Source organism: Malurus melanocephalus, unplaced genomic scaffold (genome assembly GCF_030028575.1).
Source record: "Malurus melanocephalus ecotype Western Australia unplaced genomic scaffold, MMel_1.1 scaffold_163, whole genome shotgun sequence".
NCBI classification, from domain to species: domain Eukaryota; kingdom Metazoa; phylum Chordata; class Aves; order Passeriformes; family Maluridae; genus Malurus; species Malurus melanocephalus.
Window position 1 is genome coordinate 971,751 of NW_026623395.1, and position 27,177 is coordinate 998,927.

Here is a 27,177-nt window from a genome sequence, read left to right on the forward strand (position 1 = left end):
AAGCTGTTTGAAAATGCTGAGTACTTCTTCATTTTGCTATGATTTTTAGCCTAAACTGTGAATAGAGGTGCAACGTTTGTCACACTGCGGGGAATCCACCATGTCCCAGACCCCTAAGGATATAGTACATACGCTGCCAGCAGTTGCTGGCACAGGTTTCTGGGGGAAAGGCACTGTCCTAGGCCTACTGAGGGTCTAAGAAATCAAGAGGTATAAAAGATTTCATGTGGCTGAACATATGGAAGTTCCAGTTCTTCCAGTTTTTAACATACTCTGTGTCAACCACATTAAATCATAACATTTTATACTCTGAGGTTTCCTCTTTTTTTTAAAGACAGAGCTTCAGCTAAACAATCTTGTCCACCAACCAATACAACTCCCTGATCACTGCACACACACACACACACTCTCTCTCTCTCTAGACACAACTGGGGTGAGGGGGAAATGAAAACAAAAAAAAAAAAAAAMCAAATAAAACAACACTACTAGGAAGTATCATCAGTTCCATAGCTGAGACCAACTAGAACACAAATGAGGTAAAGCAGTCATCATTCAGAGTTCACCTCTCGGCAAACTGAGGTAGATAGTCAGCAAAAGGGCCAACAGCCTTCCCTTTGCTCCAGTGACATATTTTTAACTTTAGTCAGAAATCTTCACTCCTTTCACATTTTTTGACTACTGAACATTCAAAATGAGTGAGCTTTAAAAAAACAAACCAAAACAAAGGAAAACATTCAACATAACTATGGATCACCTGCTAGGTTAGTCAGGCTTTCCACAATAAAACTTTGGCTCCCTGTTCATTGTCCTTCGAACAGACACACACAGAATGTCCAGCACAGCCCCGGGTGTCAGTTGGGCACCAGGGGCTGTATCTGCAGGGGGCAGCTGGGACTGTGCTCAGCAGCAAACAGCAGCGGGGTCTCGGTGCAGCCGCTCGTGGCCGGGCTGCCCGCGCTCGTACCCGAGTCACTGCTGGCCAGAGGGCTGCAGCCAGGAGGGGTGACACTYGTCACTGAGGACAGGTGGATCTCATCGTTTGACTCGTGAGAAAACCTTCCGGAGTCGCCAGTCTCGTGGCTTCCCTCGCTGTTGGCCGAGTGCTCCGTGTCGGCYGCCACGCTGAAGGGCACCGGGAAGCCGGGCTGCTGGCCAGGGGAGCCGGGGGAGCCGAGCAGCACCGTGGGGCCGGGCTGGTACAGACACACCGCCTGCACGAAGCTCCTCTGGGGCTGCACACAAGCACAGAGAAAAGGGTTGGTGAGCCTCTGAAAAGCTGAGCCATCATTTGAATTTTTACTGCATTTCCTGCCCCCWATTCCACCAGAATGCTTCTCTCAGGGCTTTCCTACGGCAGTTTAAAAATAATCARTCTCAAGCCTTGCTCATACTTTTCCACAGTAGATGAAATAATCCTTCCAGATAAGCATAGTTAATCAAAAATCATTTCACCAGAGAGACCTGAAGAGTATTTTAAAAACACATTTGGTAGAAATCCCTCCCATCCCCTCATGCATATTCTTTAAGCATTACTCCTTGGGTGATAGCAAATATTTTTCATATAGAGGCATCAGAAATACACAGCTGCTTATGGAAATATTTTTGAATATGAATTTACAACACAGATATCAAGGCTTTCTAATTCTTRAACACACAAGAGCACAATACAAGTTAAAATGCAACAAAGAATAGTTATATGCTCCATAGATGTGAATTTGCATAGTAATGTTGGTATTTAGTTTCTCTCTTTTGTTTCTCTTCAGCGAACAAAAATTTTAGCTGACAGGGTAGGAGAGGATTCTATTTTAATATTTGTTTTGTTTATAAATACTTATTTAAATTGTATTTATGTTTATACAGAGTCTCTGCAGAAGTAAGATCTGTGATGCAAAAACCCAGTACTCAGAAATCTTTCTGCTCACACACACAAAGGCAAAGGCAAGTTAATAATCAGTTAACTGCAGAGTTACAATGTTTGACAACTGTGAAGAGTCACAGTGCCCCAACAACAATATCTGTCAGAAAATGAAATTTCTAGAAGACTTTACTGTGGTGAGGTAGAAMACCATCAACCTTACACAACTGAAAGTATCCAATCAATACTAAGACCACTAAATATGTTTTTCCATAAATAGAAAACTACATGTGCTCCTTTGCAAACAGGGTATAATAGTAAAGATTGTGCATCTCTGTCCATTAGAGCAATTACCTCCTCAGTCTTCACCTTCTTAGCATCCTGGAAGAACAGCCACCTTTTCTTGCCATTAGTTTTTGTGACAGGCCCATAGCTGTTAATAATCAGATCGGATCCTCCCTACAATAGAAGAAGATGTAGACATTTATTCTAATAAAGTAGATTTCTAAGATACTTGAAAATATTTTTCTGTTTCTACCTTTTGACTCCATGMTGAAAATSAAGTCAAATGAAGCCTCAGCAGTGAGTCACATTTTTGTACCCATCTGCTTGAGACAAGTCAAGAACAGACCCACTGCATCTGGCAAGCTTTCTGTSCAGAGCCAAAGCTGCAATACTGCATACACACAGCACAATGGCTCTTGCTYTAGTACTTTGAAAGTAGCCATTCACAGACATAGTGTCAGTGCTCTGCTGGGGTCCATTCCCATTTCCCAGCTCTCACCCAGATCCTCAGGGAGCAGCTGTGCTCAGGTGTGCAGTGTGAACAGAACATGCCTTAACTCAGTACATCTGCATGGGAAAGGAAGGCCTCTGTGGTGTCACACTGGACCCAGGACTGAAAATTCTACACACCCACTGATACATCCTGCCATCCAGGCTAAATTACCACATTTATCACCAAGTATGAGTTTATAAACTGCAACATTGTCTTACCAGTAAATATATGGAAAAATAGTTTTTTTTAACATCTGCTTAGCGCCATAGTTGACTAGACTGTGCACAGGCACTTGCTGAGCTCGGTGTTGACAAGGACTCTCACTTATCTCCTTGGACCAGCAGAGGCCATCGAGCAGSCCTGAATCTACAGAGCCTTTATCCTTTGATGCTGTGCCAGAGCCAGACTCTGCTATCTGCAGAGTCAAAGACAAATGTACTGAAGCAGAACTCCAGCTGAACTTTCAGATAAGTTTTGAAAATTTGAGCCTGGACTGCCACGCTTGTGCTTGCCCCAGTAAAAAAAAAAAAGCCACAAACCTCCTGGAGGCTTGTAGTATACGTATTTTACTTTTGATAAGGATTCTGATGTTATAACAATTTCTGATCTGGGTGTTAGTAAAGCTCACAGTACCTTCGCATCGATGAAGCTGTTGCCCACTATCATTGGCAATAAGGATTCTTCATTCTCTGCAATTCCTTCAATATTCTTCTCTACCTCATTAGGACTGGCTAATGAGATGCTGGTACGTGACAGCTGGTCAGTGCTTTGCTGCACAGGCTTAGGAGCAGATGTTTTCCTACACAATGTTAAGTAGGAATAAAATTAACCCACAGGAATACAATACAAAAAAAAAAATCAAGGATAAATTTCAAAGCTACTATTAATCAAGTAATCCTGGTATATTCTTGGCATTTACACTTTGTTATATGATACTTCTAACTCACATGGAATTTAAATGTTATTGCTTGTGATAAAAATAACATCTGCTTCCAGTTAATCATACACAGTAGGCTACAGGTTTATGCRCAGACAGGAATTGTCATGATTAGTAATATTACTTGGAGGAAGTAACCACTAATGACATTAAGACTTTTCTACCATGCTACACAGACACTGTCTCCCAATCCATATTTTTTCCTGCATGTAGACTAAAGAGCCCTTGTTACTGAAAAACACTTTCAGAGTGTTTTAATCTATTATTTCAAGTGTCTAATTCTAATCTAAAASTTTTGGGCAGTCACTGGGCCAGTTYATGTCCTCTAGCAGCTGATGACAGATGGTGGCTTGCACCACTGCAAAGAAACTGCATCATGAATCTGCTTTCAAATCTGCATYGTGGAACTCCTTTATGTCAGAGTTCCTCTTGTCCAGCAACACCCAGGGGGTTAAAGCCTTGCAAGCCAGGTCTGGGCAGGCTGGAGGGTTAAGCAGGAAGAGCAGATGATGCATGGCAGCATGCTTATCTGACTCAAAACAGGGGGCTCAGCTGGAAACATGCCTCATACTTGTCAAAGCACCACCACTGACTCACTCTGGGGGTTATTCCTCTTTTTCATTGGAGAAGGGGCACAGGTAGAGTAGGAAGAGCCAACAAAGTGCTTTGTTTCCAACGCTRGTAGAAACAGGTGAAGAAACAGAGTAGTTCAGAGAATTTAGCACTCTTGGAGGAGCAGGCATGTCCCAAGAATGAATGCATTGAAAAAGAGCTCARTCTCTGAGAACATAAACATACCTGGCTTTACTGCGATAAATTAAGATCAGGATGCAGATAAGGATGCAGGTTAAGGCTATGCAAACCCCAACAACAATGCCAGTCATTGATTTCTGGTCCAGATGGTAATAGTCAGAATAAGCTATATCAAAAATGAACACAGAAAGGCTCAGTGAATAAGAAGAGTTAACCCCTGCTCCCTGTCAGGAAATTAAYAGGGTTACAGTTACAACCACAGAGACAAATGCTTCCTTCTAATGAGATTTCCAGGTCTTCTCTGTCATACATTTTTATACTTTTGAAAATAAAACTGATAAACCAGAGGAGTGTCAGGTTCAGTGCAGTCCTGATTTGGGAGGGGTGAAAGGAACTGCCTCCAGGGACAGACCCAGTGCTACTGGTATCTCAAGCCAGATAAAGGACTTACAGGAAATGCCTTAGAAGAGTGGCTGCAAAGTTACTGATGTAATATTCAAATCAGCTGTGTATTCTAATTTGAAAGGCAAACATCCGGTTTCTGAGCAGGAGAATTATACCACTTCTGAGTTGAACTGAGATAAAAATCACCAAATTATTTAATTTAGAAGAAAMTGCTGCACTGTTAGGACTGCCCCACATAAAACAGAATGGTTTACTCAGAAAGTAGTTACAGTAAAAACAAACTGGGATCTTTTCTCCCCAGTACTTGTGACAGAGTACTCAAAACATTGCTACTGACTTGTGGAATCTCCAGAATCCAAGCGTTTAGGTCTCTGGTTAGACTCTGATGYCTCCTTTGGCAGGACGGCAAATTCCACTGCATTTGAGAAGGGTCCTTCTCCCACTTCATTGGAGGCTGCTATTTTCACCAAATATATGTTTCCTGCTACAAGGTTTTCCAGCAAAGCCATGGTCATTGCTCCTATGAAAAAATACAATAGACAGTTCCAGTTAGATGAAATTTTGGGAACAGAATTAGACACTGAGACATAAAAGAGATTTAGACATTGGGACCTACACTTATTCTCAAATACCTCCTCTAAATGTTGCTTGAGGATTGTGAGCACTTTGATACATTCTACCCTGCATAGACAAGCTACAGAATGAACACTGGGCTTGACTTCTCATCCTTTCTTTCCTTTCTCTTCATTCTATTAGAACACAGGACAGTGTGAAGTGCCAGTATAGTTCAARACAAAGATTCCAGTATTGGCTATGACACACAGCACACTGACCCTAAATCTAGCACCAGCTGCATTTCAGTGTGACAGCTTTTATGTTGTGTTCACATTTGTGAGGAGAAACAGGCAACGTTAACAAGACTCTCAGRCAGTGAAACCAGAATGTTAAACCTCTCTCATACACAGCATATGTGCCTCTCCTCCACCCACTGTACCATGAACGTGAATGAAAATCGACATAAAAATAGAATCCAGGTTCAGTTTATCAGATTTCAGGTCTAGTTGGTTAAAAGAACAGGACAGCTTTGCAAGAGTACATTATACCACGATTTTAAAATAAAATTAAACCCTATTTAGATCTGTATAGGCTTCCTTGATTACTGTGCATCTAAGCTGTGCTACTAAAAATAKTACAGAAAATGTCTTTTTCATATGCTGGGGATTCATTTCCTAAAGTCCCTGAAGACAGGAAAAAAGATTAGGAACACTAAATAGGATTCACTAGCATTGTCCTTAGATAGGCAAAACTCCTATCAAAGTCAATGAGAGCTCTGCCTGCCCAGGGACAGCAACTACTGCTTAGAATTCCAATCCACTTCTAAAATGTCTGTGTTTCTTGCTACCATAGAAATATACTGCYTTTCTTACCCTAAATAGTGGCAGTTACAGCACTAAATCTATCTCTTGTTCTCCTTCACTTTCTCAGACTTAAGTAAAATTTTACATTTTTTAATCAGTTTGAGAAGTCAAAATTTATAGTATAGTGGGAGCCTATAAAAGTATTTTGTTTTGACAGGAAAGAATATACATTTGGCAAAAAGGAAGCTACTTCAAAAGCTACTTCACTTCTTCCATTAAAAAACCATTAGCTGAAAGCATTTGAAGTAAAATGTGAGGTATCTGTAACCRAAGGAGCTGTAATATTTAGCACCAGCCAGGGTGAAAGGTCACATTTCAATATCACAGGCTCTTTCCCACCAGCTCCTTTCCAATCTGCTGCATTGCTAAAGCAAGGGAGCACTTTGTACTGATTTACTGCACACCAAGTGTGCAAGGGCTGTCACTTGTGACCCGTTTGAGGAGAACTGGGGAAGGAGGGGAAGGTGGCTGGAGGATAACTCATATCATGGATTAGCGCCAAAATGCACTCAAGTTTTCTGGGTTTGCCAAGCTCAATCAAATGAGGGGGTGGATTGGTAGAAAAGTTCCTGCATAAACTAAAGCCCATGCAAGGACTTATATAGGTGGCAGGGTTGGTTTGTGGTGAGTCTTTGGTTTGCTTTTGGTTTTGTTTTTTTTTTTATTTTTTTTGTTGGTTTTTTTTTGGTTGTGGTTTTTTTTTGCTGTTGTTGTTTTTGGGGGTGTTTTTAGGTTTTTTTTTTAATTTGAGGGGATTTGTCTGGAGGTATGAAAACAGAATGTAGTCAAGATTTCACAAATGTTCTGCAGAACAAGTTTAGCATCCAGACAAAACAATGCTATTTATTGCACAGGGTTAACTGATGTAATCAGAATAAATGCATTAAAAACCTCAAACCCTTCTTCTACCTCGAATTACCTGCGCAAGGACTGCCACAGGACTGATCACAGTATTTGCTCATTTTGATCCCTACATACCAATTTTCTTTCACAGACTTTTTCACCCATACTTTAACTAAGAGCATAACAGATTGTCGTAGTGTGTTGAGATGCCTGAATTCCACACTATGCCTCAAACCCTAATAGATCTGTCAAAATAYAAAATTTGTGGCTCTAACATTGATGGACATAGTAATACACCGAGATTTATAGGTCTCCATTTGCTCATTCCCTCCAACATTTTCAGTATGGGAACACATGAAAATGTTTACTGTTATTACCATCCCGTCATCTGAAATCTCTGGTGAAATACAGAGATGCTGTTCAGTTCCACAGGCATGACTGAGCTGAAGGATCTGAAAGCAATTCAGCCACTTTGCTGCATGCAGCAAACACAGTATATCATCACCAGAATGACATGATTTAGTCTTCAAATATAAGCTCTTCATGAATTTAAATCTGCTGGGYTTTTTACTGAGTAAAAATTAATAGTAAATTTGTTCTTTAAAATGACAACTTTATATCCCTGTTTCTTCCAACAATTTAGTTGGACAACTCTATTTAAATCACTGTTTCGTTGAACAATTTTAATAATGAAAACCCCCAGGCTCAATCTTCCCCTGCAGTTAGACCTGACTGATATTTCACAGACTAGTTATTTTTCACAAATTTAGTTTAACAGTCATTATCCCGTTCCTCTTCACAGCTGCCTATTCTATTTGAGGCCAGCCTGACAAATGCTATTGTGCTGCAGCAAAGTGGCACTGCCACCTCTTACTGGGCTGTTGGTCCTTCATCCTCTCTTCAGGAGCAGCACGAAGGGCAGCCAGGTTTGAACTGGAACAGTTCACTTTCCATGGTGGTGAAATGAATTATCCTCTGTGAGACCATATTSATTAAGTTTTTGGAATTATCTCCGCAGAAAATTTTCAGCCTCACTCTCTGATGACAGCTAAGCTTCCAGCCAGGTAACACCACAGAACAACAAAACAGTAACTMTACCAGGACAATCCTCTTAAACAGGCTACTCAAGCACATGACTGTACTCTGCAACACTGAGCTTTCCTCTCTGGTTTAAGACATTATTAGAACATTATCTATTCTGAACTGCCTCTATTTTGAGTATCAACAGAACAATAAATGCCTTTTTCTTTTTTTTTCTGGCTACAGTAGAAATCTGTTCTTGATCCAGCTCTTCAAATCCTAGTATTATTCTGAAAAGCACTCACAAAAATTTATACTGTCTCTACATTTAACCACAGAGATGTGATTGCAGTTCATGTCACCATACCCAAGGTACTGTTGGACTAGCTGGGGTTCAGCAGCAGAACAGAGCCAGAGTTAAATTGAATTTGYAGAGTGATTTATTGGGAGTAGGAGAAAGTTCATTAAGTGAACTGAGCTAACTGGATTGGCAGTGATCAACAGAAATATGTAAACCCACACAGTCACACTTAAACATTTATTTCTGGAGAGCAAGGCATCTCAGAGGCTCCAGATTTGAAAGAGTGCATTTACAAAATGAAACCATCACAATCATGGTTRCGACGGAACTAAGATGGATGTAATTGGATTTACCAGCCATTTCAGTTTACATGCACACACTGAGCTCCARAGCAACAGAGAGCCCCTTCTCCCCTCACCTTCAGAATATGAACTTGTTTTTAATACATTTTCCCATGRCAATCATTCTAAACTAATTAGGACTTTCATATGAACATTTATATGAATTTATTCTTTATGGTAGTCCCAAGTTGCTGAAAGTAACAAAACATCATGGCTTGTCCAGTTCATATGTTGATGATTTTACTTTACCTTCTCTGTGCAACACTTGCCATTCCCCAGCAATCCAAGACTTCCTGGATGCATAGAGGATAATGTAACGTGTAACAACTGTTTCAGGACCATCAGGTGGCTTCCAGGAAACCAAAGCAGTATTATCCTCTATCAAAGTCACCTTCACTCCTACTGGAGGGCCAGATGGTGCTGTGAGAACAGTAACACAATGCTATTAGGCTAACCCAATTTACATGCAATTAAATTGCTCAGAAAGAAACTGATGTGCAGACCTAATGGCTACTGCCACATCCCAGAAACCACATCCAAACAAACACATACTGCTCCTCCAGAGACACCCTCCTGTTAACTCTGAGCTTGTCAATAGCTTAGATTCTGTAAAAGCAAATTTCGTGGTTTTCCTTCAGATCCAGAAAGAAACTGTTACTGACAAAGCCCCACTTCATTACCCTGTGAACAGGTACCTCCCAAACACTGCATTGGTGAGAACCCGAAACTGCAGGTTTGGATTTTCCCCTATCAAGCTGACAGTAAAGCAAACCAACAGCTAAGGCAGTAGATGTGTAATATTCTTACAGTTTCCAAAACTTCTGGGGCTTAAAATATGTTTTCATAGTGCCTATGAATCAGCTAGCCCTCTTCATTATGTATTTTAAAGTTTTTATTCAAGTTATTTCTATTCAGTGGTTGCTAGTAATGAAAGCATCACACTTGATATAGAAATCAGTSCTGATTTAGAGTGGATTTTGAAAAAGAATTTCACAGTTCCAAAATAGGGATTTTCCTGATAGCATTTTTCTATCTCTTACCAAGAAGAGTAGTATCTATAGCTCAGGGGAAAGAATTTCCCTCTCCTACACACCACTTACAATTAATAAGCAATTTTCCAGGCCATTTGGTTCACAGAACACTCTTTTTAGAACCTTAGGGTCCTCTCCTGGTTCCTTACCTTCTGGGAGGGTAGTGTGGTAGACTACAGGACTCCAAGGACTGGAGAGCTGGTCCACRTGCAGTCGAACTGCAAATTCATACATGGTCTTTGGCTCAAGACCTTGAACCAACATATGAGTCTCTGACCTGTACGGATGAAGGAATAAAATGCATTAAACAGCAGCAGTTGACTTGAAGATCCCAAACTCAGCTGATCAGATCTCTCAGTCACCTGAGCAGATTCTCACTGTCAGTTCAACACAGGACAAAGCAGTTGAATTCCAGACACATGGCACATCTGTGCTGCCTGCCTGGAAATGGAACTGTACAACCCTGGAGCTCTCGGGAGTCTGCTGGTGGTTGACTTGAGCTCAAGCTTTTATAAAGGTTGTTTGAATAGCTGATGCATAAGCAATRTTATTGGCTGGCTCACCAGCAGGTATCCCAAACTCAGCTCTTTCCACTTGTCCATAGGACACTACACCTCAAGCTGGGGTGACAAACTGCAGCCAGCATCACAGCTGACAAGGCACGTGGTGTTCGCTCCTGGATCTGCTTCCCTGTTCACAGACACACAGAGGCTGTGGGGGCAACGTCCCCTTCAAGTAATGGCCTCCAAACCTCATGTTTAGGGGACAAATATGAGTGCTCTCTATTTATCTGGCAGTAATATTTATTAATGTATTAACCGAAAAATTGATTATATTAATTATAATTTAGCAGTTTACTATTTGATCGCAAAGTCAACTGTGGATATTTTACTTTACTTTGATTCTGGGGGCAGAGGGAAATCTTTTATATATGCCAGGGTTAATTTTGGGTGATAATGCCCCAATCAAGATTAAATCTCAATTTAAAGTGGTCTTACTCTATRGATATTGCTTTATTAAATCTCATTTAGTATTTTCATCTTCTATATTGCAGAGGCAGCCACCAGAGTCTGCAACAGCCTCATCCTATCACAAGAAGCAGCACTCATTGCTATGCTCCATATTGCACAGTAAGAACTTTACATGGTGATTTTGCTGTGTCCAATCGTTAAGCCGGGAGTTATACAGCAGCAGACGTGTTCTTGGAAGAGAAAACCATGAATATTAGGATGCAAACTATTGATCCTTCAAGACAGCATTTTTCTTATTTAGAGGTGTGAATAAACTGAAGGTTTGAGGCAGCTACACACATGGATTCCCCCAAGAGCCCCACAGAGCCCAGCACGGAGCAAAGTGCTCTGGTCCCACAGCACTGGGCAGAGGCTGAGCAGACCCAAGGCAGACTCCCCTCGCTGTTCAGCCATTCTGTGCCTCACACATTGCTACTCTGCAAAGCAAACTATTCCACCCAGCTTTCCCCTGGCAGGGTGCCACACACTCAGGAACATGGCATTCCCACAATGAAATGCTCAGCCCCGCAAAAATTATCATTTTCAATCCTAAAATAAGACACAGGACTAAGTCCCATCTTTGCCCAGACAAACTACCTATAAAATGTTGAAGAGGAACTTAAAATTAAATTCAACATAGACAGATGAGAAGACATTAAAAAATCAAGAGCTAACCCAATGATCCAACACTGGTGGAGATTTAAGCTGTTCTGTGAATACATCTTTAAAAACCCAAGAAACTGAACTAACAGCCAATGGGCAAAACACACAGTCCTCTAGGGGAAATAAAAGATGATTAAAAGAGAGCAGGAAGAGCAGCAACTGAGTGGAAAGGATCTGGAACTGGCAAAGCAAGAGTCCTGAGTGGTGCTGCACTCACGTTTGGAGGTAGAGAACCAGCGAGGCGTTCTGCAGCCCCACGGGGTTGCAGCGCACGGTGTAGTTGATGAGCTGAGCTGAGGTGAAGGCTGGCTTTCCCCAGTGGAGGTAGATGGAGGATGAGGTGTTAGCTTTGGCATAGACGTGGTGAGGAGGCGGCGGGGGTGGCACCATGCGGTCACGAACAGCTGTGGAGACAAAATAGCGAATAGCAGGAATTATTCACTGCACTGTGTACTGCTACTGGGAACATTAAGAGGTCTGAGCCAACAGTTTAGAGTCAATTCTGCCCTCACCCAGCACCCCCTGGTATTCAGACCCAGGAATCCAGTTAAAGCTGTTAGAGACCCCTCCTAATACAATCCTGTATTACTTCTGCAGTCCCACTTGTTTATTGAAAAACAAAGTCAAAACTATCAACAGATACAAGGGAGAGAGAGAAACCTCTCATATGATCCATGGTATGTCACTGTCAGATGATGCAGCMAGTCCCACGGGGGAGGGAAATGTGCTTGGGCTATCTTGCTCCTTCATGAACACAGGATGATGCAGGATGATTAGGGCAGTATTTGTCACAGATATGATCTTTCTTKTTCTCTCTTTTACACTAAATTAATTGATTATTTATAGGTTGAAAATGCAAAGCTGCTGGGACCCCGAAACAGCTCAGCTCCTGATAAATTCTTCATGCATCTACAACACTTACAGACACATCCTGGAGTGCTGACTGTTTGGTCAGCCTGATAACCTTCTTCCATACTGTTGTATGCCAGCAGCCTCACATGGTATTTTCTTCTAGGATCTGCACAAAAARCAGAGGAATAATTAGGCTCAAGAGAAAAAAAAGGAAAAAAGGCTATTTGGACTTGTACAGATAGTGAGATAAATTCACGCTTCTGCAAATTCTTTTCAAAACTTGTTTGCTAAAATCAGTAACCCTGATGGCTGGGCTGGATGCCTGAAACCCTGTCTTTTCTCCAGCTCTGTGAATTCCCCCAAATCTTTGCCCAGAAATAGTCAGTTATCTCCCAATCTCACTTACAAYAGCCTAAAACAAAAGGTTATAACAGAATCAGTGGGAGTAGGACAAATCTCACATTTCTACCAGTAACAAAGTCTCACTGTTACAGCTAGGGGGCTAGATTTAATAGTACTATTCAGCCCATTGAGAATGTTTTCTGTYCTTTCACACAGATTTGCTAAAACAAACAGCAGGAACAGAAACCAACATTTGTTTCTGGATACAAGCTGTAAGGAAGCAGAGCAGTCAAAGCAATGGCAAGACAGGGCCCAGCAAAGAAATGGGAAATTATTTGGTACCAGGTTTTGAAGGAGATAAACTGTGAAACAACAGGGATTGTTAATAATGCTTTGACTAGGAAATTCTACCTCCATATGTTTTCTTGAAAGGTGTTTCTGGCACTCCTAGAGGGTCACCATTCCCAACTGGAAGGATCTCCCCATTCCCTTTCTGTGCCTTTGGGTGGGCACATTGCAGTTTGCTGCTTCTCTCCATTCTGTGGATGATACAGCAGCCTTGAACCAAGTGAAAAATTCTACCAGAGGAATGAGTTAGGAAGGGCTCTGGAGCTCTCTGTAATGGTGATGGCAAGGGGCACCCACGGGAGGTCAGAGTGCAGGCACCAGCACGGCTGCTCTGCCTCCTGGCACTGTTCCCTTGCAGCTGCATTTGCAACCAGCCCCTTGCACACAACGATGGTTTGCAAGGTGGCAGCAATCAATTCGTATGAGCTGAACTTCACCCAGAAATAATGCAGCTACTGGGACAGTCTCCTCTTCTAATGACATGAATTCATTTTTTTCAAAATAAGATTTTCAGAAGGGTCAGATGTTATGTAATTCTGTTGATCTTGTTCATGTCTTTTTTTCCTTGCCCTGAGATACCATAATACTATTGCTTCTYAAAATATGCCCCTCTCTTTCTCCTTTTAGCTGAGATCTGATGTGGCCTCTCATGAAATTAACAGGAACACAAAYTCCTGACATTTCTTGAGCAGGAATAGGAATGTTGTTTCCATCAGATCGTTGKCTTCCTCTGCAGTCACTGCACCAGCAACACCATCTGAACAAAATGATTGACCTTCTGTAAAGGTGGCAATTTTCCAATAATGTTCGTTATAAGATCTTCTCCTGTTTATTTTGAAATAGACCTACTTTTTGTGTTGCAGTTACCCATATCAGCTCTAAATGAATATYACTAGGTAGAGTTAATATCTCTATGTATTTTATGGGTTTTTTTTGAAAGGTTGTTTTACCAAAATCTAAATACAGATGCAAAAAGTCCTGTATTTGGTTTGTTCTATCTATAGTATTTCTTTGATGTGTTTCACCTTAATGGTAGAATAGGCAAAAGAAGGCCATTCCCATTTTTTTAAGATTTTAACATCACTAGCAGACAATGTAAATAACAAAATGAAAAAAAGCGTGTTTTTTAAACTAGAGTAAAATTCTAATTTGCTTTGAAGGTTTTTCTCACTTTACAATAGCATTTTTACAACAGACAACATGATGATGTCAGTTGTTCCCAGCCAACAAAGAACAAATCAGAAAAAAGGAGATGGATAGAAACACACAGAATAATCTTGAGCAAGTGACAGAAGAAAATATTAAATTCTAACAGTGAAAATCCAGAAATACGGTCAGATGCTATATGTAAAGAATTGCAATCTCTTTAAAAATTGTAAAATCAAGGTGCATTTAAAAATACTGGGGCCAACCAAAAGGATAAATGCTAAAAATATTTCAAAAGTCCCAAGTGATTTGAATATACCAAAATCAAGTCATGGTGCCTTGTTGAGGAATATTACAGCATCCATCTCAGAAAAGCAGAAACAAATACCTTCCCAGGCATCTCAATCTATGGTAGGGATATATACATTAATGTGCAAACGAAYTGTTAAAAAACAGAGCCAAAATTTCAAACAGAGGTGATGGAGGCATCTTTAACATCTCCCTAGGAGCGTCCTTTGGAGGTTGCTATCACAAACTGCCCTGTCGCAGCATTCTCAGCCCCCAGCCCAGCTGGGCTCCTGCCCTGCCCCTCATTCAGGGCTGGGGGTGCAGCCCCCCCGCTGCATTTCCGCAGCACACAGGATGACAAGCACGGCGATCCATCATCCTGCCCAGCACCTTCAAAAACTCCCTGCCTTTTGAAAGTGCTCACCCAGAACTGATCATCTTCACTGTGAAATGAAGGATGGCTGAGTGCCCTGCTGAGCTGAATGAGGAGCCTGTGAGGTCTGTTTATCCTCACCGTATTTTTTTTTAAACTGAATTCCTCATTAACACTTGATGGAGGAGAAAAGGAAGAATAATGGGATGTGGAAGAAAGGCAAAAAAATCTAACTCCCATGAAAAAATTCAAGTATCTTTGAAGGAAAATATTTTTTTTAAATCTTACTTTTAAGTACCCTCAACTCTTTACATGTGAATGTTGAATGCCATTCTTCTTATTCCTGCATAACACAAGAGATTTCAAGCTGAATTATCCTTATATAGAGAAACCTGTTTAAAAGTAAAGTCTCCCAACTAGTCCCTACCATCTGAAAAACAAGGTTATTCCTACATCATGATATCATGGTTTAACTGGAAGCAGGACTAGCTCAAGCCAATAGCGATGTCAGAATTTTTAAGCTGTCACGCATTAGGGCTTCTATGGTTAAACCCATCTGCTGGTTTCTGTAATTGAAATAGCAGCAGAGGAGGGAGGGGTGCATCAGGTACTGGCCTAGAAGCCCAAATGTCACAGTCAGATAAAAAGGAGAACAGAAATTAAAGGCAGTATGCTGAGCAGCAGCAGCAATGGATGTGAAAGTCCCTTCACAGATTGCACACATAACATGAGCAAAGCCCAGTTCACAACACCACCGTGTTGATAATTTTTTCACCATGTGCCAAACACGGTAACCTAAGATCTGCCAAAGAGCTGCCTCAGTTCCAACAGGGACCTRCTCACTATTTGTTTTATGAGGTGGTGAGAAATACGTTTTGTCTAAAGTAGCATTTGTTTAGAACATTTTTTACAACTTTACATTTTATTTACAGTCTTATGATATGATTTACTCCTCAATGGCAATCCCAACACAGACCTGGCACAAACACTTTCATCTCACAGTTCATCAGCTGGATCAAACATTCAAAGCCAGACATGTCCGTAGAGAGAAAACAAACTTCAGGAGCTTTCTTATCTCYAACCAGCACAGGTATCTTGAGTAGTTTACACATAAATCATTGAAAAAAGGCTGGGGATAGCATGGCTGCCTGGGGACTGCCAGTCTCAAATTCAGCATGTACCATCCGTGCACGGCTTGGAGGGAACAGTCACGCTCACAACAGACCCAGAGTAACACATCTTTCCACAGAAAACCACTGCTCTTCAAAAACAAATCAGGTGCAGTGATTTACTCAGCCCACTCAACATAAATTCAGCTTAAGTAAAAAAACCTAACTTCAAAATTTCACCTCTGCGTTTTCAAAATTTCTCTCTATAACTGGTAACACTGAATTGTGTCAATTAATTCTTCTGCAATTGCCAACATTTGTGTAGAGTCTGAAGGCCTGTTSCCAGTCCTAAGGTGAACAGGAACAATTTTCTAGCTTATCTATTTTTCAATTGGCAGAATTTTTTAAAAGTTTTTATTTTTTCTGTTAAATATCATTTGGAGTTTTTTTGTGCTGTTAATATTAGATTGTTTTTAAATTGTCACAGCACCAACAGGTCTTTAATAGGCATTTTTATTGTTATTACTTAAATCAACTGGTGGAAAGGACAAAAATCCATCCTGTTTGTACAGTTCAGGGGGTTGACACTGATGCTGATAGAATCACACTAAATCTAATTAATAAGTTTTATTATAAAAGTGCCTCTGGGGCGCTCTCTCTTAAAAKACATCACAGGCTGGATGGGATAAGTTGGAATAGCTCCACACAGTTCAGCAGCATCTGCTGCACACGACTGTTTTATGTAACCAAAACCTATCAGCATTAAGAACACAAGAAGAACAGTTCCATCACAGGCACAAATTTTGCCTCTGGTAACAATACTCCTGTAAAATAAGAGTAGACAAAAGTATCTTATGTCTTCTGTTTATGCTTTATGGTGCTTAACTTCAAATATCAAAATAGATACGTCCCAAGAATCACTGGTTTGCAATTTATGTTGGATCAGCCTCACCTACCTATTGCAGTTTTTGTAGGCAGGACACTGCTTCCTGGTGACATTCTTCTGGAATCCYATATCCTGTCATTCACTCTCCCATAAAAATCTGCAGTGAGTCCTGCAAATCCAGCCCTAGCAGATCTTTCAGYAGAGAGACACATGGGGGAGCCTTGTCTTTGTTTTGAGAGTCCATGAATGAGTCCTATACCTCACAGTAAAACCAGAGCGACGTTAACTACTGCAAATACGAGCAAAAGAATTAAGCTAAGCTATAATTTAAAACAYGGATTGTAATTTGGAGAAACATAAAACATTACAGTAGCTGAATTTCAGTAAGAATTCAGACAATTATTTTCTTGTGTATTTTACTGTTTTACTACACCCCTGAGATATAATCTCAGGATTATATTTAGTTGGTCAGAAAGCAGGCAGGAAACTCACAGCAGATACAAACACATCCTTCAAGAAAAATACTACAGTGCACCCAGATGTTCTGCCCCTGGTTTTATGACAAGTCATTTCACTTCCCAGCACCGAGGGCGAACCACAGCTCTTTATCTGTATGGATGTGAGAAGCAAAGAAACTGCAAAAATATCACAAAGACTTGAGACTTGACTGATTAGCAGTTCTGTTGGCTCTACACCTCATTGGAATATCTACATTTTATTACACCAGCTTGAAATTATTCTATAGTCTTTACTCCTGCCCTCAACCTTTTTTTTTTATGTAAATCTTCCATTTCTCTTTCAGGAAGRGGAGAACTTGCACTACAAAACAGCTGCCAGTCAGAAATACTCAYATTCAGGCATACCCATTTTCTTTTCCAAGACTGAAGATTTTATATGTTCAAATCATGTGTATTTATTTGCTAAACACATATTAAACATTCAGAGCCTAGTTTTCAAAGTTTGGGATAATAGAAACAGCCTAGTAAATATAAACACGATGGCAGGCAGAGGCAGGTTGTCTGTTTTGAAGCCATTTCCCAAGGGATAAAGGTGGCCTGGGGAGAGGAAGGAACATCTCCAGCCTCAGCGTGTTTATTCCATCAGCTAGAGTTACACCTCGTGGCAGCCAGGTGGTGTCCTCATGCACTTCCAAAGGACACAGCTGGAAAAACTGCAGGCATCAAAGATTAAATGCCTGTATTCACAGCTAAACAACTAAAAACATGCYTCTAATCACTTTGCAGCTGGTGAAGCACTTTATAATGCAACTACATCATTCTTAAATTACAGAGATTACACAGACCAAACTTTTAGAAAAAGTTACTAAGAATGATAAAGTTGCTTCCACATTCACAGGAACAAAAATTCCCTTCTTAATATTGTACTGCACAATTAAAACCTTCTAAGACTAAAGCAGCATGACACTAACAACACAGCAAATGAAAAATCCTAATCCATGCATAATTCCATCCTCCCTTCTCAAAAGAAAACAGAGAAATGCAAATTTCCTGATTTCCTATTAACACTGTCTTCAAATCAGTTTATCCCATTCCGATTTTGATAATTTTTCTTTGTACAATTCTTCAGTCCCAGGTAAATTTACAGCATTAAAGATGAGTATAAAACCTGCAATAGCAGGTTCCACAACCACATTGCTCACACGAGACACACTCTGGGTGTCTCTGCTCATTCAGGTGAAGCTTCTCCTGAATGCAAAATGAGGAGTCCTAAATCAAAAGTGTTACAAAGTGTTTGCCGATACCAACACAGCTAAAATGTTGGCTTTCTGGCAAATGCTTCCRAGAAAGCATCTGTTTACAGGCTACTTAGCCAAGGTTACAAGAGAGTGTAATATTGCAACCCCTAAAAGCCCTGCCATTGTTTCTTTCAGCTGCTGCATGTTTGTGAAGCTCTGAAGGCCTTGAAAGGAGCCAGAGCAGAGCCAACAGGTCAGGGCTAGATAAAATTAAGAAAGAATCCGAGGTCAGACCATGAAAGAACTTCTTTTTTTTTCCACCCCTCCAGAACAGTGAGTCCACCTCCAGCAGCCTTTCATTCAGTCCTGATAAGAAGAGACAGCACCCCACAATCTGGATTTCAGACATTTTAAGTCCTCTTTGTGGGGAGGAAAAGATAAAGAAGACGAAAGAAAATGGACATTTTACTATCATTTACTTTGGAACACACTTTCATGCCTGTTTTCAACTTCTCTGTTCTCAGCAATTTAGAATGAAAATACTGATAGAAATGAAATTACTGGGGGCTTTGTTCTTGTTTCTAAAAGAATTGGTACTGCACTGAATTTCTAGAGGAGAAAGAAGGTTTGCTGCCTTGATGTTTTGAGCCAAGCGCAGTGACTAAAAACCTAGAAATAATTTCTGAAGCTATAGCCAATATGGCAAATATAACAGTTGGAGAAGGAGACGAGAAAAATATTTCATCTTTATTCTAGCTTACATACAACATTTAAGGTAATACTTTTTTCTTTTCACTTACAGGTATCAAAACCGCAGTACATTCAGAAGGCTGAAAAATTACTTGTTCTAAGGACAAAACTTCTGTGCCCAAATGTCCATTTTTAATTTAATCTTTTATGCTGCTGGATTTTTTTGTCTAACCTACAGGTTCATTGTTGGGTAGTGGTCTGGCTGGAGAGCTCATTGGTCTGGTTTGTCAGGGTGACTGTGCTGCCCCCGAGCCCATCCCTTCAACACAATAAACTCCAGATAATTATTCAAAGAAGAGGCCAGCAGCATGGGCTGCTCTGACATCGGGTCATGGCCTTTGACATCGAATCTGGGGCTAGCCAAAGTCTGCTCCAAGCAACAGAGGTCCAGGAGAAATATTAAGGGGGAAGGGTGGGAAAGGAAGAGCACTGAGAAATACTATCCTKAAAAATGTACTTTTGAAGCAAAGTAACATAAATACAGCAGAAACTTATTAGGAAAATAAGCAAATACATTTCAAATGTACCAGACAGAAAGGACAGGSAGAAGCGCATCAAGGCAAACAGTGACATAAAGCTGGGATGATACAGATTCAGGTTTGTTCCTCTCTAAAGCAGGTATTTCCTCTCAGACTTCCAGTAYTGGATTTTATTTCACTTTGCTAACAATGCCCTTTTRCCTTGCTTATAGATAACATTAAACAATTAAGCACAGTTAAACAACACTGTTCTATTTCAGTTTTAAAAATCTTGTTGAGGCTCTGGATATACAATTGCTAGCATTATTATTAGCTTCAAATACAAACATTTAATTTCTTTTATTTTTAAAGGAGTTTGAATTTCAATTGGTCGCACAACTGAATTGATCACATTTTAAATAACAACCTTTCAATACCAGATTAAAATAGTTTGAGTAGTTACAAATTACCAATATTTTATATCTCAAAACTTCTTTTTCAATTTGAGGGTAACTTTCTACATTTAGATGGAACAAAGACTGTCTGTGATACTCATGTTTTCCTTTGCAAACCAAATAACTGAAGYAGAAACTAAGCAATTTGTTCTTTGTGCAACATGGCAAAAGTTTATTTTGGTAGAAAGGAGAACATATGACACATGTGAATTGATCCAGCTAAACAGTCYGGCTTTCCCTGGCTTTGGATGGCTCTCACTTATTTGTCTAAATCTGAAAAGGGTCTGTATCCCTTTTGTAGCTTTGCACTATCCCCTTCGAGGGCCCCAGGACAAACAACACCTCATAGCCCCTTGCAGTAAAAACATCACCTCTCCAACTGCCCACCATCAGCAATAGCAGCTTCATACAAAAGTGGCCTGGGGGAGGGCTGGCAGGGCAGCCTGAATTCCCAGCACAGCGCATTTCAGCCTTTTGGAGCCACAGAAACAACCACTACCTAAATGTCTCTAATCTTGTTAAACAAGTGAAGTGAATCTCAAGGATTTTAAGTTTGCTTGATTTCCTCACGGGTGTAGGGCCATTCTSACCGTGCCTGTAAGGTCTGCCACCAGTCCCCGTGTTTCTCCTGTGCTTCAGAGAACTGTTAAATTGCACAAGCAAAAAGCTCTCTCCCAATATTATTCTAACAACTCGCTCTAAATCAGCAGACACCCTTATGTTAACTAGCCTGGCTCACCGTTTTCAAAGTGAGGCCTCAAAAGCTAACTTGAAAGCAATACCAGAGGCCTGGACAAACACCTAATTTTGATCTTTTGTGCTCGTCTTTTCTTCTGAGAGACCTTTTCTTTTGTTGCTGCCCAGTGGAAAGCACATAGCTCATTGGTCCTGCTTTGAAAGATGAGAGCACTGCCCCTCAGTCCACCCCTCGGAGCACAATCACTTTAATGGAATTATGTAGAGAGGCCATCTCTGCAAGAAGAAAGGGAGGGCGAGGGGGGAGGGAGCGAGTGTCTGAAGGAGCCAGCAGAGCTGTAATTACCCCGGTTACCAACACACACATGTCCACTGAGAATTCATGCCGTGGTCCAAATAGGATGTGCCACCCCACACAACAGGTTCCCTGACACAGCACAGTGAGCTGTGCACAAGGGACAGGACTCTGTTAGGGAATCAAACACAACAGCAGTGGGGCAGGGAAAGGGAAAGAAACAACCCAGAAACACAGAAATGCTGCTACAACATGCCTGCCTCAACACAGAAGCATGCTGTAAAAGGTTCTTTTCTTTCAGATGCACAGGCTGAAAAGGTGGTCTCCCCAGTGGAGAGCAACATTTCTAGATTGCTGATGCGAAGRAAGTTTAGACAATTTGCCTGGCCCTCATGCTAAGAGGAATGTTTCCAGGAGATGCACCTAAACACAGTGCAATAAGCAACCTACTAAATTTGGTTTAACATCTGTTTAGGTACCCAGCTCTGTCACACATATGCACTGCCTGACATCCAGCATCACCTTACAAACAACACATTTGCACACAATGACAAAGGCAATCTGTTCACAGTGCCCAAACTTTCCCCTGGAGCTATCATATAAATTTTCTTTCAGAACCAATATTTTCTGCTGGTCTGTCATGGACYCCCCATGCCATTTTGACCCTTTTGTGCAGCAAAATGAAAACACTATCTATCATTACTTGCACAGTGACTTTGTAGGAGGTGCACGGTTTCATTGCAAAAACATCTGTGGTCTGGTGACTCAGATCTCAAGCTTTAGGGGTTGGGCTGTGGTGACCATGGTTGCAAGATGCAAAAGTTTCAGGCAGGGCAACTAAAAACCAGTCGGGYTCTTTCTTCCTTCAGAGGGTAACAAAGAAGTGCACAAAAACACATTCAGCTTGCTAGGTGTAAAACAAGTCAATCATGACAGGAAAACAAACAAAATACATGCAAGGGGAAACCACGGCTATATTTTTCCTAAGGCTGCATGGGCTCTATCCAGCTGCATCTATAATTAGGGCCCAGATTTCAGCAGGATGTTCTGTTATTGCAGGTGTCCAGGGCCCTGCTCTCCTCCTTACACAGGGCTGGCACATGGGGCAGCTGAGGGGCATTCTAACCCAGAGAGATGACAAATTTCATAGCGAAATTGCTAAACTGAYCCATTTGTCATGAGCTGCCAGCTAGAATGATACATTTCCTGCTAATATTACAACTCTCATACTTCGTTTGCTGAAGTTAAATCCAGATGCATTAAAACAAACAAACAAACAAAAGGSCGGGCATTGAGCTTCCTTTTCTACAAATATAAATTATTCATTGAAAATCTATCACGTAATGCTAAATATTTTCCAATTACACAGGTTAATAAACCAGAAAGCAAGGAAGACAGCTAACAGCACTTGTAAAGAGTTCATCTCAAATRCCTTAGCCCAGCAGGTAATTTCACCTGAAGTGTGATGGCATGAGGACACAGCTCTCTGTTTCCTCAGCCATGAAATGCAATGCAGGATCTCTCCCCATACACGAACACATCTGTTACTTTTCCCTCACTACCTTCTTAGAGGCCTCATTCCCTACAATGTCTCTGCCTGGTTGCATATCTTTGACATATAAGCAAGGATACTCATTTTAATTGCATTTAATTATGCTGAACCACTTCCCTAAYGGTGTGGCACAGCAGTGTTATTTTTAGCCTTTACATTTTTATACAGCACACCYCAAACTTCTAAAATGCCCTGAGGAAAATCTCCATTTGTAATGATAACAGAAGTRTCCAGGACCCTACAAATCCTTGGCTGTAACATTCACCCCTGTTGTATCCAATGGCACACTGGCAGAGCTATTCATAATGAGTTTTGTGATACGAATTTGCACAGAAACATTTATTAAAAGAACACAGTAAGTGACAGCTTGTCACCAGGCAATGAAGCTTGATACAGTACATACTTCTTTTTGAATGCTTGCAGTTTGCTGAAATTTGCTGAAAATACCCATCTAGAAGGCCAGGATGATCTCATTCTCTGTAAAAATTGTAATAGGTTTTCATCTCCACATTGATTCCTCCCAAAACAGTATTTCAATGACATCTTGTGTTCATTCTTTCCAGGCCAAGACTCTGCTCTTCTAAGATGCTTTATCAAGAGGATTGCTCAGTCTATATTAGTGGCAGCAGCTGTGCAAGTTAATGATGTTGTTGCTTTTAGTTAAATAGATGTTAATGGTTTATTTGAAGCCTATTTAATTAAGACCAAATTTCTGAAACACCAACTCTTGAGAGCACCATAGACAAATCTTGCAAGTGGTGTAAAAGAGGCTGACGTGCAGTCTGACTTTGGACCTAATATTCTCAAATCCCTTACTCAGAGTAATTCTCTGGACTGGACCCTTCTACAAAGGTGTTTACTGTCCACACAAAGAAGCATCTACACAARAAGAGTAGCCTGAAAGATTTCAGGCTTCCTCAAACTTTTTCAAAATATTTTGCTCTTCTGGTTGACAACAGAGCACCTACCATTCATTTCATACTTTACGGTATTTCATAAGGACAAAAAAGAGTATCTTTCCTCACATGGAAATGGGTTRCAACATTACGTGTTTTTAATGTAGATCGTTTTTACTACAGGTAAAATCTACTGTACTTTAAAGGATGCTCAGAACAACAATAACAACACAGAAAAGAAAATACACTGCTGCAGGAACTGCATTAGAATTTTACTAATTGTGTTCTTTTCTTCAAGAATATTTCTTAAACCTATAAAACATTTTCCATAGTTATATATATGGGAATTTGTTCTGGCTTAAGTTTTTCCTTTAAAATGTTTAACTTTTTTTAAATAAGAAAAATCACTTTTCATAGGAAGYAATGCTATGGTGGTCCAAATATTTGACCACAGACAAGTTGTAATTTAAATCTTCTGCCTTACCTACTGTATTTTTTAATAGTTTTGTGAAGAACAAGCATTTAATACACGTCAAACATCATATTAACAAACTGAAAGGTACAGAGCAAAAGACTAGGATACAATTCATAATCAAGATTATTTTTTGTTAACTTTCCTGATGCATTCAAGACTTWAATTCAACCTATATCACTATCTTGATTGAAAAAAGGAGAAGAAAATTATCTTGATGTAATCCCTCTGCATATGAAGTTTATACAACACTTAGAAAGTGGAAAGCAGCCTGACTGATTGATTGCTTAAGTAAAATAAACACACAGCTACTTAACTCTTAGCTAGCCATCTCCCTCTGTACAACGAGAAAGGTTTCCCATCATTAATTCTGTTTTCCAAATGCTACATTGAGCCTGCAGTTTGATGAGCGCTTGACAGCAGCATTAGCAGTGCTGCTGCTGAGAGAAGCCAGCCTGCTTCCCTCACCCTTCAGCCCCTCATTCCTGCCCTGCCTTCCCTTCCCCTCACATCCCTGTGCCCTGATACAAGTGCCACAAGTGTGCAAGCAGAGGATGGGGGCWGTTTGCTTCCAAAAGTGGCCGCTTGTGTTGCACTTGGATGAATTCTGAGAGCTGCACAGCGTCCCAAGGCAGCAGAGCGAGCCCTGGCACTGGTCAGGATGCAGCACAGCCACCACCACTCTGCTTGGTTTGACACAGCCTGGTGGAACTGTGACCCTCAAACCTACCAAAAAAACCCCACTGATCCCAGAGCTGTGTTAAGGGTTTATTAMCAAAAGGCATTTCCCTCAAGGGGGAGCTCTTATCTAATAGACTGAATCCAAAGCTGGAAGCCTGGACATTCACACTTCATCTGTCCCTGACTGCAGGGGTATCATTATCATGCTCACTTTAAACCCCAATACCTGRGCAGTCCGTGAAAATGGCCCTTCTCTTCCTTGTGTTTCCTTACCTGGTGTGTAACAGGGGACAGTGAACACTCACTCACCTGTGAAACTCATGGCAATGCTGACAGACTGCTGGAAGAACACAGCGTGCGTTCTCAGCGCAGACAGATTCTAATAACACGAGTTATTAGAAAAGTGGAAATAAGAATAACTGCCTAAAGTGGATTTTTGCCACCCTGCTCCAGGCAGAGTGTTTCAGMTGCCCTGAACAGGGGCATGAGAGGCTCTGAGGTCCCACTGGGAGACTCCTGCAGGCTCCAGCAAGGGGGAAGATGATGTTTGAGAGGCAAATCCTCCAACAGGAAGGAAAAGAGGGATGTGKAAGCACTGCTGGGTCAGCTGGAGTACCCTGAGCTTGTGCCTGCAATCTGAGCCATGCTGAGTAATTGGCTTTTCAGTCCTACAGCCTGACAGTGCCTTGGTGCTTTTCTGCAGGTATTTGATTGGGCTGCTGGCAGCAAGATGTGGCTGTCAGTTCTGAGGAGAGGGATGAATATCCCTGCCTACATGGCAGTGATGATCAGTCACAGCCTGTCTCYTCTGCCTGGAGAACAGACTTCAGACATCTAAGCCACCTCTGAGAAAAGTTTTCCTGCACACACAGCTGGCAGGGAGTGCTACAGATACAGATTTCTAAGGCAAGTGATTGTCACCAAGGCAACAAGGGCTGGTGGGAAACTGTGAGAAATTAAATAAAGGCAGGTGAGAAGCGGTAAGAAGGCAGCCAAGGCATGAAGAGACAAAAAAGGCCAAATTAGGCCATTAGCAGTTATGAAAATACAGATTAATAGGAAGGACTAATACAGCAAGAGGCATGCTTGTGAGGGAGAAGTGCTGGGCTGGACTAAGACAAAGGATCAAGAAGATATCCTATTCTTCTCCCAACAGTGTCTGTAGACACATACAAATACAGACACACACACACTGAGCTGGGCAACAGGCTGGGAACCCTACCTGCACCTTAAATATACAAAGGAGAAAGTTGGTAAATGGACACAAAGTGCACGCAGTGCAACATCTACCTATCAGCCTCTCTTCCCCCATATCCACCATCCTACCCACCACTCCAAAACCTCTCCAGTTCAACTGCCTCAAAAAAATAAAATCCACATTTTCAAGGTGTGTTTGCATAGAGGATTTGATGCCTTGCCCTTTGTCTGCATATACAAATGTGGCAGTTGTACAAGAGCAGAGAACTCCACTCTTTAACAGATCTGCCCAACAGGATCAGAATGTGTTTCCCTGTCCCGGCTTCCACAAGCACGTGCAGTAACAACAGTTTTGCTTTGTAATGATAACCAGCTTGAGCAGGGGTACAATATTCAGCTATAACAGTAAAAAACACTGTGAAAGTCAGTATAAATGTTGAAATACAATTTTTATGCAAATCCTATTTATACTAGATCTTTTTCCCAGATTTAAAAAMCAAAAAATTACAGGTTTGGAAGAGAAGTTTTACAGCAAGAGCGGCCTCTTCCAACACAAGATTGTTTTTTTCCCCACTTCCTGCATCCCCCCCCTTCATTTGCCACAGAAGTGTGACTCCAGGAAGCCTGAAAAAAACAAATACACACTTTTTCACAATTGCATCTTTTCCCAAAATTGAAAAAATGTTTCTGTTAGCAATAATGCCTTCATGGCATATATATAACCAAGGTGTTATTCAAGGCAGGGAAGCTACCAGGAAACAGCTCAGCTTTAAAAGTGCATTTACTTATCACTACCACAGAAATTACAAAGATCCCCTACTATTACCTTCCCCAGACAACTACTACTGGTAACGTGACTCAAAATACAGTTAATGAAAAAAGAACTTCARGATGAATTAAATAAACATTTTGATCACATCTGGATTGTTGTTTAACAATAGAAGAAAATAACAAATAAAAAGAAAAAGGGGGGGAAAATAAAGAAATGTAAATAGCCCTGTACAGCAAATGTTTTCTTCTGTCCACTCTGAAGTCTCTTTCATGTGCTAATGGTGGCATTTTTTTAAACTCTTCCCCTTTGACTTACTTAGATCTCTAAGGACCTCACACATCTAATGGTTCCTCACATTCACCAAGAACAATCAAGAGAGGTCTGGGGGTTGACATGCAGTATGATTAATGGACAATGTTGATTTAATTTCCTATAAAAGGAGTTTTCTCTAAGCTTTCTCCAAGGAGCAGTTTCTTTGCAATCCAGTACTTAAGTATTTTACTAATGAAGTCCAATAAATAGCAAATTAAATAATGCTGTCTCCCAGAGACAAATCCT

At 40.9% G+C, this 27,177-nt stretch overlaps 1 protein-coding gene across 1 annotated transcript in view; it reads right to left on the bottom strand.

Annotated features, from left to right (window-relative positions):
* Window positions 1-474: 474 nt before the first annotated feature.
* The window catches only part of PRTG (protogenin), a 73,684-nt gene continuing 46,981 nt past the window's right edge, over window positions 475-27,177 (bottom strand). The window contains 9 exon segments of the mRNA XM_057372095.1: window positions 475-1,232; window positions 2,210-2,314; window positions 3,267-3,432; window positions 4,369-4,489; window positions 5,066-5,248; window positions 8,901-9,071; window positions 9,832-9,959; window positions 11,573-11,759; window positions 12,278-12,373. Coding sequence (XP_057228078.1) covers window positions 852-1,232; window positions 2,210-2,314; window positions 3,267-3,432; window positions 4,369-4,489; window positions 5,066-5,248; window positions 8,901-9,071; window positions 9,832-9,959; window positions 11,573-11,759; window positions 12,278-12,373 — 1,538 coding nt within the window. The 3' untranslated portion in view covers window positions 475-851.